This window comes from Fusarium mangiferae, assembly GCF_900044065.1.
Source record: "Fusarium mangiferae strain MRC7560 genome assembly, contig: FMAN_scaffold009, whole genome shotgun sequence".
Classification (NCBI taxonomy): Eukaryota; Fungi; Ascomycota; class Sordariomycetes; order Hypocreales; family Nectriaceae; genus Fusarium; species Fusarium mangiferae.
In genome coordinates, this window is record NW_024573929.1 from 1211874 (window position 1) to 1228247 (window position 16374).

Below are 16374 nucleotides of genomic sequence, written 5' to 3' on the forward strand. Positions count from 1 at the left end.
CTTGATATTGATAAGTATAGCATTTGTCGAGACGAAACAGTTTCAGGTTTATCCAAGGTTCCATCGCATGTGCCTCTTTGAATCCAAGACTTGCATTCAATCTTCCAAACAATCTCAACCAGACAAAGTTTTATGTCATGATGGATATGGTGACTTCACCAGTTAAAGAACAAGGGTCAACAGTAAACAGCAAGTGTGCTCAGCTGATTCCGGCAAGGTTCGGAGGTTGAGCTCTGCAACGGGCTCTGAAGATGTGGACATGTCAAAATATGGCAAGACTCCCTGCATCACAAGGCTGATGAGTACTTCTGGAGTTGCTACTCCTGCGTTATTAACCATCACCTATAGGCTATTGCTGGCGACTGCAAGTGTGCTTCCTACTCTATCTATACGGAATGGAGATGTTCATATATGCCCGCCTCAGATCCCAACGCAGACACTCTCGTTTATCAATACATTCCCTCAGGAGGCTACACTCATAACATGGCATTGCGTAACTTGAGAATGTATTGCAAATAACTCTATTTTTGCTGAAAAGGAGACCATGAGTCTCACGGGTATCCAATAAACCGTTCCCAATCATTCTCTCGCTTCCTGACTCCCTGTATTATTGATTCTGTCAAATCATCCACCATTGAACATGCTCGGTCACGGATCGAATGTGAAGGTAGAGTTCATGTCAGTCCTCCATTTCTCAATAGCCTCTCCCTTTGTTACAACTTGGCCTTTTGAATCCATGAGCACGAGCTTCTTCTCAGCAGGTATCCACTCTACACGTCTTCCCTTCTCGTCAACAAGCGTGACAGATGCCGTGGGGTCTAATCGTAGGCTGTTGGGCTTTTGCGGTGACCAATTTGGGTCTTCAAACAAGACTCTTCCAAGCTCGAGCTCGCCTTCAACGAGGCGTGCCATGTGCGGGACGAGAAGATATTGTTGCCACTCCGGGCCTATGTGCTCGCAAAGATCTCGCAGTGAACGATTTCCAACGTTCTTTATCCACCAGACATCTGACGGGAACTTGAGAAAAGCCGCATAGTAGGCGAGAATGATGAGAGCCCGGGGACGCAATTCGCGTGCGAGCTGGACGAAATTCCGGGGCACAAAGGTAAACCAGGTGATGATCCGCAGCATCATGGTGGGCCCGAAACCATCGTGTAAGTTCTGATATAAAGAGCCGAGGAATTGAAGTGTCTCATAGTAGGTTTCCACGTTGAGATAGTCTGGATCCCTGGGCTCGATGGAGTTGAGCATGGAGACAAGGCAAGCAGGAATGTGGTTTGTGGCCTGCTCAACGTCGACAGAAGGTCTGTTAAACAAACAATAGAGGCCTGAGTCAATGAGTTTCTCGACGCCCATGAGGTCAATGACGAGGCCGATTCCCCTCCAGACAATCATCCAATCGATCAAGTAAAGCTTTTTACCATCCTCATCGCGGAAGTTTTGAGATGATAGAGCAGTGAGCAATAGAGAATTGGCTAACAATGCCGGAAACGTCTCCGGCTGGGCTTTTTCCACGGCCAGGCGATATCCCTCAAAGGAACGAGCGCGATAGGTGAGAGCACGTGCAGGGTCATGGCTCAACTCAAGACTCTGCATGTGAAGACTTGCTAGACCAAACAACGAATCCATGAGAAATGGGTTCTCAAAGGCAACCTGAACCATTCTGTTTCTTAGAACCTCATTGATCGGGTTCGAGGGTCCCTGGTCCACAGAGAAAGAGGTACACGTTGAGCTGGTGTAGAACCAAAGTAATTTCATATCTGTCACGTCCATTTGACCATGGCGGAAGACGGGCGAGACGGTCAACGGCCCAACTTCTTCCATAGGCTCATCGCCAGAAGAGATAGAGACGACGTCTGGCGAAGGAGCATTCTGAGGAGCGGGTAGAGGTTCTGGCGGTCGTTGAGGAGAATTGGTGATGCTGCTATTTGAAGAGGGAACAGTTGACGCTGAGGGAGTAGGATACACGCAATCAGCCTTGCGCAACCTGCATGATCGGCAGACAGGGCGAGCCTCGTCGCATTTAACCTTGCGAGCTTTACAATTGCGACATCCAGTTCGCGACTTCTTGTGAGGTCGTTTAGAATGGTAGGGCTTATTGTTATCGTAATTAGGCGGCGATCCCTCAGGGCTTTCCGACTGGGGTTGCTCTAGTGAGGTCTGAGAGTTGTCCATGGCTGTTTGAGACTATAACATGGCTATTTCACAGACGGATAGAACGGATTTATGTGTGAGATGACAAGAGTGAGTTGAGTTTCATGCTAACGTTAGGTTGAATGAGATGAGTTGCTTGATGACAAGGTCTCGCCCACCAACAGCCAGTGGAAACCCCGCGTATGTGCGTCTCAGGTCTCAGGACCAAACAAGGCTTAGCAGCACCCCAAGTTAGTTCCATTGCAGCTGTGACTGGATGACGACTCTAGTCTATGATGACGATAAGATCTGTAGAATAGGACTCGGGCAGACGGGCTAGACAGGCCCCTGGAATCCAATATCGTCCAAGGTATTCCAAGGCTGTTGAGCCTTACTCAAATAAGCCCAACATCAAGCCTACTCACTTGCATAGCATTCAAAAATGCATCAGACAATATCCCCATATTGCGTAGTTCGACACGGGGCATAATCTACTTGGAAACGAAACATTTCAAAACCAGTGTCGAGTTGACTACGCCCGGTACCAAACTCGGCAATCTTCAGAGCCCGTCTTACTGCTCATCAACCAGCAGCCTAGACATCAGTCCATAGGAAGAGAGAGCATACTGTAGCAATGGGTATCCTGGCTTTGCGTAGTTTGACTCTTCTCCAAGGTGCAAAAAATCCCAGTGGAATCGTTGTATCATTATGTTATTATCATTCCCATATAGAGCTGATTTCTTATATCGTGTCCTGCGGCCAAGTCTTCGAATGTACACTACATCAAAGTCTCGACAATATTGCATCTTTAAGGATTATGCCCAAAGGACATTTGATCGTCGGTTTCAGCGAGGTCAATCCATGCACCCGACGGTTTCTCTTGGTTAGATAACTGGTGAAGTTGGACCATCGTTCTGAAATTCTCGTAAGCCTAGTGGTAAATAGACCAGTAGGTCAGTACCTAAGGTAATTAGAGATAACGATAGAATCTGCAGTCATCGACCAAACAAAGCCTTAATGATCCCCTTGAAATAATGTACTCGATCAATTCCATGAGATATGATACCCACTACAGGTAATGGTATACATTATCAGCAAAACCATATTTACAGTTGTGTTTTAGCACCTACCAGTACATGTATTCGTTGATCCCCAGGATGTGCTAGATAGTACCTACCCTACGTCAATAGGAAATCTTGCAAGTTTTTTCTTCAATAGACCTCCAAGGACATACATAGGGAAAGTAAAGAGACAGGAATGATCTCTATATACCCTAGGTCACAGAACCTTTTATTTCTTCACTCTTCTATTGTAGAACAGACAGTTGTCAACGTTGGCCCTGATCAAAACAGACCTTAATTTGATCGGGATTCGGCCGACTGAAAAAATCCGGCCCCGATTTTGACGAAACTTTTGGGGGAAATTGTTAAGGAAGATGTGACAGGGCTCATAGCTCAGACACAGCCGTGCAACTTGAGCTTCAAAGGCTTCGCCATAGTCTCCAACTCCCCCCTCTCGGTCCCGACCGACGAGAAACCCGCCCGGATGCAATCGACAGGGCTCCGTGCCCTGACCAATCCTGCTATTATCGCCGCAAGATCACAAGCCCGATACCGAATACGCTATCGATCATTTCAGACGTCGTCAACCTGGAGGGATACAGGCGCAGGCGCAGGCCCAGGTGCAAACAATGGTGATAAGCCACCAGGGCAACCGGCAGCTGTAGAGGAGGAAGATGTGCAGCCTCAGAACGGAACCGAGACCGCACCGGGTCGTTCACGAGTTCGAACTTCGACTTCTGTGAAAAACAGAATAGCTCGCAAACATGCCGCTCCTGCGCTACCCCCCGTCAAACTACCACAAACGTTCCTCGACGACAATGTCATTCTGCACATTGCCCGGAGAAGACCGCGGCTCCCAATCGCCATCGCTGAAGATGCCAAACAACCAAAGACGTCCTCTATCTTTGTCGATCCTCAGGTCGCTGATAAGAAGACTCGAACAACGGAATCCAACAGAGCCCTTGAAGACTACTTCGATGCGACATTCACTGCCATGTTCGAGAAAGTTGCTGATCGTGTAAATGCTGTTGTTGCTCTCGATGCCAGTTGTCACACAGAGGAGCTCGTTCATGAGTTGACGAGCCTCACACGCGCTTACGACATGCTGCTCGATTCAGCATGGCATCTGGCTGATTCGCTATACCCTGCCCGACACGCAGAATATATATACACTTCAAAGCCATTCTGGTGGTGGCACTACTATAAAGATTTCGACCGACATGCGCAAGAGTTTCGCGATCAGTTTCTTTCAGTTCAGACAGGCCTCGATAGCATACTCGACTACGACTGGAGGCTTGACCACTCCCTAGCCCAAGCCATTGCCGACCTACCTATTCTCACCTTCTCCTCTATTCGATCTGCTCTGCGCCGAGAATTAACGACACCGCCTCCTCCTGACTCTGAGTCCAAGAACCTCAAGCGTCAGATTACGTTATTGTCCATGTCTGGCTATAGTGGACAAGCCATATCAGAGGCTGTCGCAGAACACATCGCCTACTTCAACGATGCCGATCTGGTCAAGTTGAATGCCCAGGATTTATCCGTCATAGTAGGAGACTATTTAGACCAGGACTGGGCTTATTCGCGAGGCTCACTCTCGAACATGGGATTCCGTGCTGCAGAGATGAATGGAAAGCTTTACAAGGATCCTGATGTGGTGACACGGCACGAGGAGGAGGACAACGACCCTGATACGGGCGTGATTAACATTCGCGCAGCCTCAGGCTCGCTTGAAGACGAGCTTTCCAAAATCAAGCAGGGTGGCTATGACCCCTTTGGCAAATGGGAGAACCTCAAGATCGACAAGGTCCTGGATCAAATTATACAAGCAGCCGAGATCAAGCAAGGCTCCCCGCGTGAGAAGCCTCTTATCATCCATATCCACGACTTCATTGAACTCAGTATGACGCTTGAGGGTTCGATGCTCATCACAAGATTAAGAAATATCGTGGATTCAGCCTGGCAACAAGGTTCCAAGGTTGCGATTCTGGGAACGTCCTCGAGTGAGCAGCCTTCAGAGGAGTATCAAAGCACGCTTCGAGACCTCTCAATCGGAGACTTTGTTATTTCTCGACATATCGATCCTTCTCGCACTCTGAGACAACCCAAACCATCTGGCGGCTTACAAACTTCCAATGGCCATTTTGCTCTTCAGGACACAGACATTTTCGTGGAGAATGTTCAAAACATCAACCGCATGCTAAAATCATTAGGTAGCCAATGTACCCTTAAACTCTCAGACGCTCACATGAAGATCTTTATGCACGCTACGGACACACGAGCCCAGATGCTCAAGAAATCAATTCTTCCTCTACCAGAGGTGTACAACATTGCATGCGCCGCAAAACGTCACGAGGAAGAGGCCGCAGGTGCTGCACCAGGAGGAGTGTATGAGCGCCTTCTCATGGGTCCTTTAAGGCAAAGGCCTGGGCAGCGATATCTCGATGAGTCTGAGCAAGACGGTAAGACGGAAGGCAAGGATTCGCAGAAGAAGGATGAAGATTCGCAACCTGGCGGCCGGACAGCCATGAAGCTGAACGAGTACGAGAAACGGATATCATCAGGCCACATCAACCGTCAGAACTTGAGAACGACTTTCGACGATGTTCACGTTCCCAAGGAAACCATATCTGCTCTCAAGCTTCTCACAACCCTGGCGCTGGTACGACCTGATGCCTTCTCTTATGGCGTACTCGCCCAAGATAAGATTCCTGGGTGTCTTCTGTACGGACCTCCAGGCACAGGCAAGACGTTGCTCGCAAAGGCAGTTGCCAAGGAGAGCGGCGCAAACATGCTCGAAATCAGTGGTGCAACTATAAATGACAAATGGGTTGGGGAGAGCGAGAAACTTATCCGTGCAGTCTTTACGCTGGCCAAGAAGATCTCGCCGTGTGTTGTCTTCATTGACGAGGCCGATTCTTTACTAGCAAACCGCAGCATGCTCGGCGCTCGCGCGTCGCACCGCTCTCACATCAACCAGTTTCTAAAAGAGTGGGATGGTCTTGAGGAGACGGAAGCCTTCATCATGGTTGCTACCAACCGTCCGTTCGATCTCGATGACGCTGTTCTCCGCCGCCTGCCGCGTCGTCTGCTTGTCGACCTGCCTCTACATGTAGACCGGACTGCCATTCTGAGGATCCTCCTCAAGGGCGAAACCCTCGACCCTGCCGTCTCACTGGAAAGTTTAGCCAAGCGAACTCCATACTACTCGGGTTCTGACCTCAAAAATGCCTGCGTCGCTGCCGCCATGGCTGCCGTAGAGGAGGAGAATGAAGCTGCCGCACGCCACAGTGGTCCCGAGCCGTATGAATACCCTCAGAAACGTATTTTGCGCCAGGACCACTTCGATAAGGCCCTTCGCCAAATACCGGCTAGCATCAGCGAGGATATGCAGTCTCTCAAGCAGATCCGCAAGTTTGATGAAGAATACGGGGCTAAGAAGAAGGGTGCAAAGAAGACGATGGGTTTTGGCGTCGGTGTAGAGAAGAAGCTTGCCGATGCTGAGGATGTAAGAATCCGTCGTGGCCCATGAAAATGTTGATGTTAGGCTTGGATTTGGTTTCACATTTTTATGCATCGTGGCGTCAGGCAGGAAGGAATCTTTCTTTGTGTAAAACACACATATATAGACTTGGCCAACGAAGAGGCCCTTATGATGGATTGAACTGAATGGCGAGTTTGGTTGACATTGGGAAAAAGAGCTAATACACTATAGAATGATATAACCAGACACTGAGCCGCGATCCAGAGGCCCAGGAATGACTGTCGTAATGGGGCACTTAGACTTTATTGGAGACTGCAACCCTTCAGATGACTGCAAAACGAGTCTCATTTGGCCTATCTAGCCTTCAACACTGATAGTCCAACTCGGGCTGCCGTGATGAAAATGAGCAACATCACTGGCCCTGACGCTCTTTGAGGCGATCCATGGCAACGAAACATTTGAAATCCATAAAATTGGCCAAGGCACCTCCACAAAGACACGCCTAATGTGTCATTAGTTTGAAGCAATTACTGGCTAAACTTAGATCATGGTGGGAGCGGACATAGAAGCCCAAGTAGAAATTGGATCGAGGATATCAACGGTGACTATAGTGACCAAAACATCACTTTACGACAATCCTCGATGATTTAGGGTAAATGCTTTGCAAATACCTTTTATATTTCACCGATCCGCCATGCTTTCTCCCCTAAGCTCATTATGTTAACTGAAACGGGTTTAGAAGGATCATGCTTCAGTCGATATCTGTATTCCTTCTGCTGCGAGAGCCCTCGAGTAGTCGGCTTGAGCCTTCTCCAAAGCATTCATAGTTGGCTGCATCAAAGCAATCACGGCAGCTTTGCCGCCTCCGACATTGTCTGATCGCCATCTAATCTTCTTGCCGGTCCGCTGGAAATGATCTCGGATCTCTTTCTTCCGATTGCGAATGATTTCCTCGCGTTCCTTGTCGGCTTCCTCTGCAACGGCGTTGATACGTGCCAGTGAGCGGCCGAGAGACTCGGCCAGGTACTGTAACTCACCAGCGCGGTCCGGGTCTCCTGAGAGGAATGCGTTCCAGAATTGATGCAGAAACTCGATGGTCGTTGCGTGGGTAAGGCTGCACTTGCGGGAAATCTCAACAGGGAGCCCCATGGGCTCAGCGGCATCCGTCTCGTGGCCATATTTTTGAGCGCGTTGCTGGCGTACGCCCTTCATGATGTCCTTATCAGCAGCTAAGAGAGCGAATCGTGATCCAACATGTGGCCGTTTGGGAATGTCTTCGTCACTTTCGCTCTCTTCATCAAATCCCATTGCTGCCTGTATATTTATTCCGCCAGCACCATCGCTCTCAAGAGTCTCAAGGTCTCCCACTATCTCGAACAGAACTTCACTAGGAACTTGTCTGTCGAAAATCGCAGCTTGTTTCGAGGGGGCAGAGTCATGTTTTGAAAAGAACTTGTTCTGTTCTTTCACGTTGAGCATAATACGATGCTCCTTCGCGTCGCCCTTCAGATCACGCAAAGCCAGCTGGACATAAGTGTTGTAACCGCCATCGGGATCATCAGTGTTGACATCAGAAGGTGCAACGTTGGCCATGATCTTCTCACTGAGACTATTGAGGGTCTTCACAATTGGTATATTGGCCCTAGGACGCATCTCGACATCCTTCGCGTTTCCACTTTTGAAGCCTCCTTGATTCTCTTCGTTGGCCTCGATGTCGATGAAATGCGGTACTTGGTTTGCCATGATTTTGCTCTGAAAAGCAACTGTATTCTCAGCAGGGTCATATTTGTCGAACAAAGGGTCATTGGGGTCGTTCTCAGCGACTCGCTCGCCGCGTAGCTTTTTGGAAAGTCTGCTGAGGAAGAAACGGGACCAGAAGTCCGCTTCAGATATTTTGGGGACATTCTCGTTGTATACACGTTTGATCAGAGGATGTTGTGCGAATATCATCTGCACCTGCTCTACGCTGATATTTAACTTTAGTTCGCCATCAACAGTCTTGGGTTTGACAGTTGAGAGAACATTATAGGCTCCTTTCTTCTGGTTTATTTCAATAGCATGGGCTCGGAGAAGATTTGTCCGGGTTGACCAGAACTGTGAATTAAAGGCGGCTCCTGACAAGGAGTCGGGCTTGGTCTGCATTGCTTCAACGTATGTTTGATGCAGACTTGTGTCTTTTCTCATCAGCGACTGTTGCAATTCGATGTCGCTCTTGAGCTGCGAATCATCGAACCACCGCGAGGATGAAGCATTCTGTGAGTTGACAGCGCTGGCGAAGGCCATGGATGCGGAACCACTACCAGTGCCTGGGTTTGGCGTTGAAGAGCCGCCGATTGCGCCGGATGGTTTCTGAACAGAAGCATCGTTGCCGCGCGTAGAAGCTAACAGGCTGGATAACAGATCTTTGACAGCCTTTGCCTCATCCTTGGCCTCGGCGGTGTTGAAGTGGAAGAGATATGTAGCAGGCTCTGCGTCTCCAACCTTTTCAAAGATTTTGAGCATAACCTTTGGTGAAGAATCTGGGGTCTGCTGGAGGTCTGGCGCGAATTCATGTCAATAATGGAATCGAACCACGGGACGAAAACTGCGTCTCAGCTTACTGGTGATGTTATTGATGTTTAGTGAGACTGTGGCAGGGCCTCCTGAATTAGGAGTCCAAGTGACCAGCTGATGGTCACTTGTGAGAGTCAGAATGCCCTCCTTCTTTTTGAAAAGGGTACGTCCCACTGGGATCGCCATATCGACGATGGGATATTTTGTTAATGCGACAGTTCGATAGGTACGGATATCTATCTCGCGATTGAGAAGACGCTTCCAGCCACTTTATCAGATTGGATTGGATGCCTGCTCTTCAGTGCTTTGTTCACTCAAGACCCACTTGCGACCACTGATTTCATGATTACCTAAGGCAGCAAGCATTCAATATCATCTAACACACGGAGTAGTAGTCTACCTCAGGACAAAAGTTAGTAGAGTTGAACAGCAGGAGGCTTCATTTGGAATACCTATGATGATTGCTTTCTTCAAACTTCATATGCGACTGCACCATTACATCGAGGTCATCATCAAGCCAATCAATTTACCAGGTGACGGCGTAAAAAGTATGTGGAGTTGCTTGCTGTTTTCTCAGTTTTAGCACATCTTATGCCGACTCCAACCTGTTTACTGGACCATACCACCCTAAGGTATCAACTTGGTGACCATCTATCTGGTGGTTATCAATGGTCAAGTACTACGTAATCTATAGGCAATAAGCCTCTAGCTATGAATCCTCCAATGTTAAATTATAATTAGTTAGTAGTGAAAACTTGGGCTGTACCAAAACAAACACGGAGCATGAAGAAACAACCAGGGGTCAGAACATGTATGTATGTACAGTAGAATTGACGCTGTATCTGATCCGCATGCGTTAGAGAGCTTTGGTTGGACGCGCATGGGACACTCAGCTTCTCCAACTTAGTAGGTTAGTAGGTACATGAGTAGGTAGTAAATGTTTGAATGTGGCTGGTGAATCCTCATTCAAACTGCCTATTTTTTTCGTGTCTCAACCCTTGACGCATTCAAAACGCTCTCCAAAACCTGAAATGCATGAGATGATGAATGCATGAACATGCCTACAATACAGTACAGCACAGTAAATACTGTCCCAACACAAACTCGACCGTTGTGGCGTCGGCTATTGACCCTGTTTGAACCACGTAACTAAAACTTCATCGAGGTAAATATACTCCGCAATCTCAGTTCCCTTCCTGTGCGCCCCGGTTCACTCCATGTTTTGACCAGCTTGTTATCCTGACACAATTTTCCCCCTAGGCTAGACCGTGTGAGGCGGATCTCCCTATTTCCACAAATGCACCACCAGGTTTTATTCAACCCCCCTAGACTATAAGCACGAAGCCATCATCATGAATTGGTCGGCATTGAAAAACAAATGCCCCAAAATCGTGGGGAAGTATTACAAGCGATGGCCCGGCTCAACGGGTGTCATGGAGGTGAACGCTGAACGGTACAGCGTTTCCGGAAATCATTCTCTCCTTGCTCAAGCATCACAGTGATCCTCGGTAAAGAAGCCTCAAGTCTCCGAAAAGTGACCCAAAGCCCCAAAAATATTCAAGGTGCCCCAATGACAGCTCCCGCAAAAGTCCACGATGACCTCCAAAACAGTGTGTCATGTGGGTTTCCGGACAATCAAGGCCGGTCACCTTTCACCTTGGATTTTACCTAATTCTCCCCATGAAAACCTCCAACACTGCCTGACCTGCACCGTGTGTCGCACGGAGTTTTCTCGGTGACCGAACCGCTACGGGAGCCCCTAGCCAATGAGAACCCCAATCACTGGCGGCCAGAACCGGGTTTGCCGGGGGCGTCATAGCATTTTTACCAACAGAAGGACATCAAAGGCCAGGCCAGGCCAGGTACGTACGGTACCTAGCGACTTGAGCTCCAGCGGTGCTCATACCTAAAACAATTTCTTCCCGTCATCTACTTGTTCTTCCCGTGTCCCTCCCAACTACTTACTTACATATCCACCTTATCCATCCATCAATTCGGTCCAATTCCTTTCTCCTCAGTCTTCACGGGGAACCCTTTGTTGACTTACTCCGCCGCTCCTTCGTGTCGTGATCAAGTTCGTCGAGGGATGCTTCTCATTCATATCCTCTAGTTCCTTTTTACCTCCCTATACCTGTTCAGTTCCTCCACATACACAATCACAAACGCATCATGTTGAGGAATTCGCTCTGCAGAGCTAGCTCGCAGCTCCTTCGCGGTGCTCGATGCTCTGCTGCCTCGTCTACCGCCTCTATCTCGACCCTCTCGGCCCGTACATCATCATGGAAGCTCGCCGCCTCCCGTCGCCCTCTGGCCGTTGCTGCTCGTCGCAACTATGCGACCAGCGCAACTTCGGCGCCTCCCGATCCTAACGATAACTTCCTCTCCGGAAGCACCGCTAGCTACATCGATGAGATGTACATGCAGTGGAGGCAAGATCCTGAGAGTGTCCATGTCTCTTGGCAGATCTACTTCAAGAATATGGAGAGCGGCGAGATGCCCATCTCTCAAGCTTTCCAGCCTCCTCCTAACCTGGTCCCAAACATGACTGGTGGCGTCCCTCGCCTTGCTGGTAACCTGGCCATGGAGGATGGTTCCGATGTCACCAACCATCTCAAGGTTCAGCTTCTCGTCAGGGCTTACCAATCTCGCGGTCATCATACTGCAAAGATTGATCCTCTCGGTATTCGAGGTACCAACGACGCCAAGGGCTTCTCCAATATCAAGCCCAAGGAATTGACTCTCGAGCACTATGGTTTCACCGAGAAGGACATGGACACCGAGTACACCCTCGGCCCTGGTATCCTACCTCGCTTCAAGCGTGATGGCCGCGAGAAGATGACTCTCCGTGAGATTATCGATGCTTGCGAGAGAATCTACTGCGGTTCGTTTGGTGTTGAGTTTATTCATATTCCTGACCGTGACAAGTGCGATTGGCTCCGTGAACGTCTTGAGGTCCCTACCCCTTTCAAGTACTCTGTCGACGAGAAGCGCCGTGTTCTTGACCGACTTATCTGGAGTTCCAGCTTCGAGTCTTTCCTGGCCACCAAGTACCCCAACGACAAGCGATTCGGTCTCGAGGGCTGTGAGACCCTTGTCCCTGGTATGAAGGCTCTCATTGACCGCAGTGTCGACTATGGTGTCAAGGACATCGTCATCGGTATGCCTCACCGTGGTCGTCTGAATGTTCTCTCCAACGTCGTCCGAAAGCCCAATGAGTCTATTTTCAGCGAGTTCGCTGGTACAAACGGTGCCGAGGATGAGGGATCTGGTGACGTCAAGTACCATCTCGGTATGAACTTTGAGCGTCCCACTCCCTCCGGCAAGCGTGTTCAGCTTTCTCTGGTCGCCAACCCTTCACATCTTGAGGCTGAGGATCCCGTCGTCTTGGGCAAGACCCGCGCTATCCAGCACTACAACAACGATGAGAAGACTCACCGCACCGCCATGAGTGTTCTCCTTCACGGTGATGCCGCCTTTGCTGCCCAGGGTATCGTCTACGAGTGTCTCGGCTTCCACTCTCTCCCCGCCTTTTCTACCGGTGGTACCATTCACCTCGTCGTCAACAACCAGATTGGTTTCACCACCGATCCTCGATTCGCCCGATCTACCGCCTACTGTACCGATATTGCCAAGGCTATCGACGCACCCGTTTTCCACGTTAACGCTGATGATGTCGAGGCTGTCAACTTTGTCTGTCAGCTTGCTGCCGATTGGCGCGCCGAGTTCCAGCACGATGTTGTCATTGACCTCAACTGCTACCGAAAGTACGGACACAACGAGACCGACCAGCCTTCCTTCACCCAACCGCTCATGTACAAGCGCATCACTGAGAAGGAGCCTCAAATCGACATCTACGTCAACAAGCTCATCGAGGAAGGCTCTTTCTCCAAGGCGGATGTCGACGAGCACAAGCAATGGGTCTGGGGCATGCTCGAGGAGAGCTTCACCAAGTCCAAGGACTACACTCCTACCTCCAAGGAGTGGACCACCTCTGCTTGGAACGGCTTTAAGTCTCCCAAGGAGCTGGCCACCGAAGTTTTGGCTACTAACGAGACAAGCGTCAAGAGCACTACACTCGAGCATATCGGTACCGTCATTGGAAGCACTCCCGAGGGTTTCCACGTTCACCGCAACTTGAAGCGCATTCTTGCCAACCGAACCAAGTCTGTTGTTGAGGGCAAGAACATCGATTTCCCTACTGCCGAGGCTCTAGCCTTTGGTTCTCTCGTTACTGAGGGTTACCACGTCCGTGTCTCCGGTCAGGATGTGGAGCGTGGCACCTTCTCTCAGCGACACGCTGTCTTCCACGACCAGGAGACCGAGGATACCTACACTCCCCTTCAGCACCTGAGTCAAGACCAGGGCAAGTTCGTCATCTCGAACTCTTCCCTTAGTGAGTTTGGTGCCTTGGGCTTTGAGTATGGTTACTCGTTGTCCTCGCCCCACGCCCTTGTCATGTGGGAGGCCCAGTTCGGTGACTTTGCCAACAACGCTCAATGTATCATCGACCAGTTTATCGCTTCTGGTGAGGTCAAGTGGATGCAGCGAACCGGCCTTGTCATGTCTCTTCCCCACGGTTACGATGGTCAGGGTCCCGAGCACTCTTCTGGACGTCTGGAGCGATACCTTCAGCTCAGCAATGAGGATCCCCGTGATTTCCCCACTGGTGAGAAGCTTGTCCGTCAACACCAGGACTGCAACATGCAGATCGCCTACATGACGTCTCCAGCCAACTTGTTCCATATTCTCCGCCGCCAGATGCACCGCCAGTACCGCAAGCGTAAGTAAAAGGAATATTTCTTCTGTTTTCTACAGGTGCTAACTTGTCTGCAGCCCTCGTCATCTTCTTCTCCAAGTCTCTTCTCCGTCACCCTCTGGCTCGTAGTAACATTGAGGAGTTCACTGGCGAGAACGCTGGCTTTCAGTGGATTATCCCTGATCCTGAGCATGAGACTGGTGCCATCAAGGCTCCTGAGGAGATTGAGCGCGTTATTCTCTGCAGCGGTCAGGTCTGGGCTGCCCTTCACAAGCACCGATCCGAGAACAACTTGGACAATGTCGCCATCACTCGCATTGAGCAGCTTAACCCCTTCCCTTGGCAACAACTCAAGGAGAACCTTGACCAATACCCCAACGCCAAGACCATCGTCTGGTGCCAAGAGGAGCCTCTTAACGCCGGTGCCTGGAGCTTCACTCAGCCTCGTATCGAGACTCTGCTCAACAACACTGAGCACCACACCCGCAAGCACGTCATGTACGCTGGCCGAAACCCCAGTGCTTCCGTCGCCACTGGTCTCAAGCAAGTTCACATGAAGGAGGAGCGCGAACTCCTCGAGATGGCTTTCACTGTTAAGCAGGACAAGCTCAAGGGCGAGTAAGCGAACGAAAACTGAAGGAACAGGTTTAATGGGGGATTACAATATGGATAGTATGGTATGGCAATTGTATGGCCACTAATCGTTTGGGAGGCAAGAATTTATAAAAGCCACTGGATCTGGGGAGCAGTTGAGCTTCTCATGTTAACCACTTGTATCATACCTCCTATACGAAGGACATTCTTGCCCTACATTGGCATGGGCTTGGGAACGACATAGCATGATTTCTTTTTACTGTTTAAGTGTTCAGAGCACCTGACGGGTCGTTTCATTTTCTTCATCTGGCATTGCGTAGACGATACATCTATCTAACCTACTGATATTCACATGTGGTTCAAAGTGGAAGTGAGGGAGTTTATTTTCGGTTGTATGTGTTATTTCAACAAGATGCAATGCTACCTTGGCGCGTCAATCTCAACCTGCCACGGCCGTACGATCCCGTCATCGCCCGTTGTAACTAGCATCTCCTCTTCCCCGCGCCGCTCCGAGCCGGCATCGTATCTCCGGCACCAAGTAATATGATTAACCTCGAAGGGTCCATGAGCTCCGGGTCGCGAAGATAGGAGTCTCCAATTCGTCTGCTGTTGCTTGCTCTCCTCAGTATTACCCATGGTTTGGTCTTGGGTGTCGGGTGTCGTGACATGTTGCTCTGAGTCCTCGGCGTAAAGCGCAACGATCCCATCGCTGCCAGTACTCCCAACGAGCCCTGTCTGTGCACTCCATGTCACAGAATAGATATCGCGGGTGTGCACCTTGGGTAAGACAGATTTGCATGTCCACTCCTCTCGTAGAGATCTCCGCATAGTATTGGGGATTCCACCAAGAGCACCGGCACCACCTCCCGTACTATTCTCCTCCGCCTCATCGTCTTGCTCCAATGTCCACACCCTGATAGTGTTATCGGCAGAAAATGTCAAGAGTCGCGGGAAGCGATCTCCCTCCCGGGGTCGTGGCTCCCATTGAAGCCCCCAGACAGTGCCCTCGTGACCCTCAAGAACAGCAACACAAACCCATTCCGCATCGCCATCTTCTCGCCAGATGCGCACTGTGTTGTCATAACTTGCACTGGCTAGCACGTCGGCAGAGTAGCTGCGTCGAGCGTTGCGGCCAGGGACGTCGGGACACCAAGCAACAGCCTTGACATCGCCCTCGTGTTCGTTAAGCACAGCGATAGTCTCCCACTCGTCATCTTCCTCAGATCCGCCGATATCCTCCCATATCCAGACTGACTTGTCGCGCGAGCAGGTAGCGAGATAAGAACCCGAGGGGCTGAAAGCGCAAGACTTGATCTCCGAGTCGTGACCCTCGAGCACAAGCGTAAACTCCCACTCTTTGCTGGTAGCATCGCCATCATCGTCGCTATCATCATTGTTTCTCCTCCGCACGCTCTGCGCCGTGACCTCAACCTCCAATCCTCCATCGTTCTGTTCTTGGCCCTCCCAGCGCCATATTCCAGCCGTAGAGTCAAAACTGCCAGTGACGAGACATAGGTTGCCGGGGCGCAGATGGGGCTTCCATGCGACGGAGCGGACGGAGCGGGTGTGGCCTCCGGTAAGGACGCTGTGGGCCGAAGCAGTCGAGAGAGAAAACACAGTGACGGCCTTTCCGTGAGCGGTTGCGATCAGAGGAAGAGTTGGGTGAGGAACCGAGGCCCAGGCGCGTTCGTGAAGGTCAGGTTTGAGGGGCGTGAGGGCAGTGATGGAGGCCGAAGTCGGCGCCATGATGGACGGAGCCGCGAGGGCGAGAGAGCAATCGACGACGAACTAAG

General features: G+C 50.3%; 5 protein-coding genes across 5 annotated transcripts; 2 read left to right on the forward strand and 3 right to left on the reverse strand.

The window, feature by feature from the left end:
• Window positions 1–648: 648 nt before the first annotated feature.
• On the reverse strand, window positions 649–2175 carry FMAN_12487 (uncharacterized protein; the record flags this gene model as incomplete). Its single annotated transcript, XM_041835032.1, has 1 exon — window positions 649–2175. One exon carries the CDS (start codon window positions 2173–2175, stop codon window positions 649–651), a length of 1527 nt encoding a protein of 508 aa, XP_041685236.1.
• A 1503-nt stretch (window positions 2176–3678) lies between these two features.
• Window positions 3679–6726, forward strand: FMAN_12488 (uncharacterized protein; the record flags this gene model as incomplete). Its single annotated transcript, XM_041835033.1, has 1 exon — window positions 3679–6726. One exon carries the CDS (start codon window positions 3679–3681, stop codon window positions 6724–6726), a length of 3048 nt encoding a protein of 1015 aa, XP_041685237.1.
• Window positions 6727–7422: 696 nt separating this feature from the next.
• On the reverse strand, window positions 7423–9417 carry FMAN_12489 (uncharacterized protein; the record flags this gene model as incomplete). The annotated part of the gene is made up of 2 exons (XM_041835034.1): window positions 7423–9215; window positions 9279–9417. 2 exons carry the CDS (start codon window positions 9415–9417, stop codon window positions 7423–7425), a joined length of 1932 nt encoding a protein of 643 aa, XP_041685238.1.
• Window positions 9418–11400: 1983 nt separating this feature from the next.
• On the forward strand, window positions 11401–14609 carry FMAN_12490 (putative oxoglutarate dehydrogenase precursor; the record flags this gene model as incomplete). The annotated part of the gene is made up of 2 exons (XM_041835035.1): window positions 11401–14011; window positions 14065–14609. 2 exons carry the CDS (start codon window positions 11401–11403, stop codon window positions 14607–14609), a joined length of 3156 nt encoding a protein of 1051 aa, XP_041685239.1.
• Window positions 14610–15001: 392 nt separating this feature from the next.
• Window positions 15002–16327, reverse strand: FMAN_12491 (related to human TAFII100 and other WD-40 repeat containing proteins; the record flags this gene model as incomplete). Its single annotated transcript, XM_041835036.1, has 1 exon — window positions 15002–16327. One exon carries the CDS (start codon window positions 16325–16327, stop codon window positions 15002–15004), a length of 1326 nt encoding a protein of 441 aa, XP_041685240.1.
• Window positions 16328–16374: the final 47 nt, after the last annotated feature.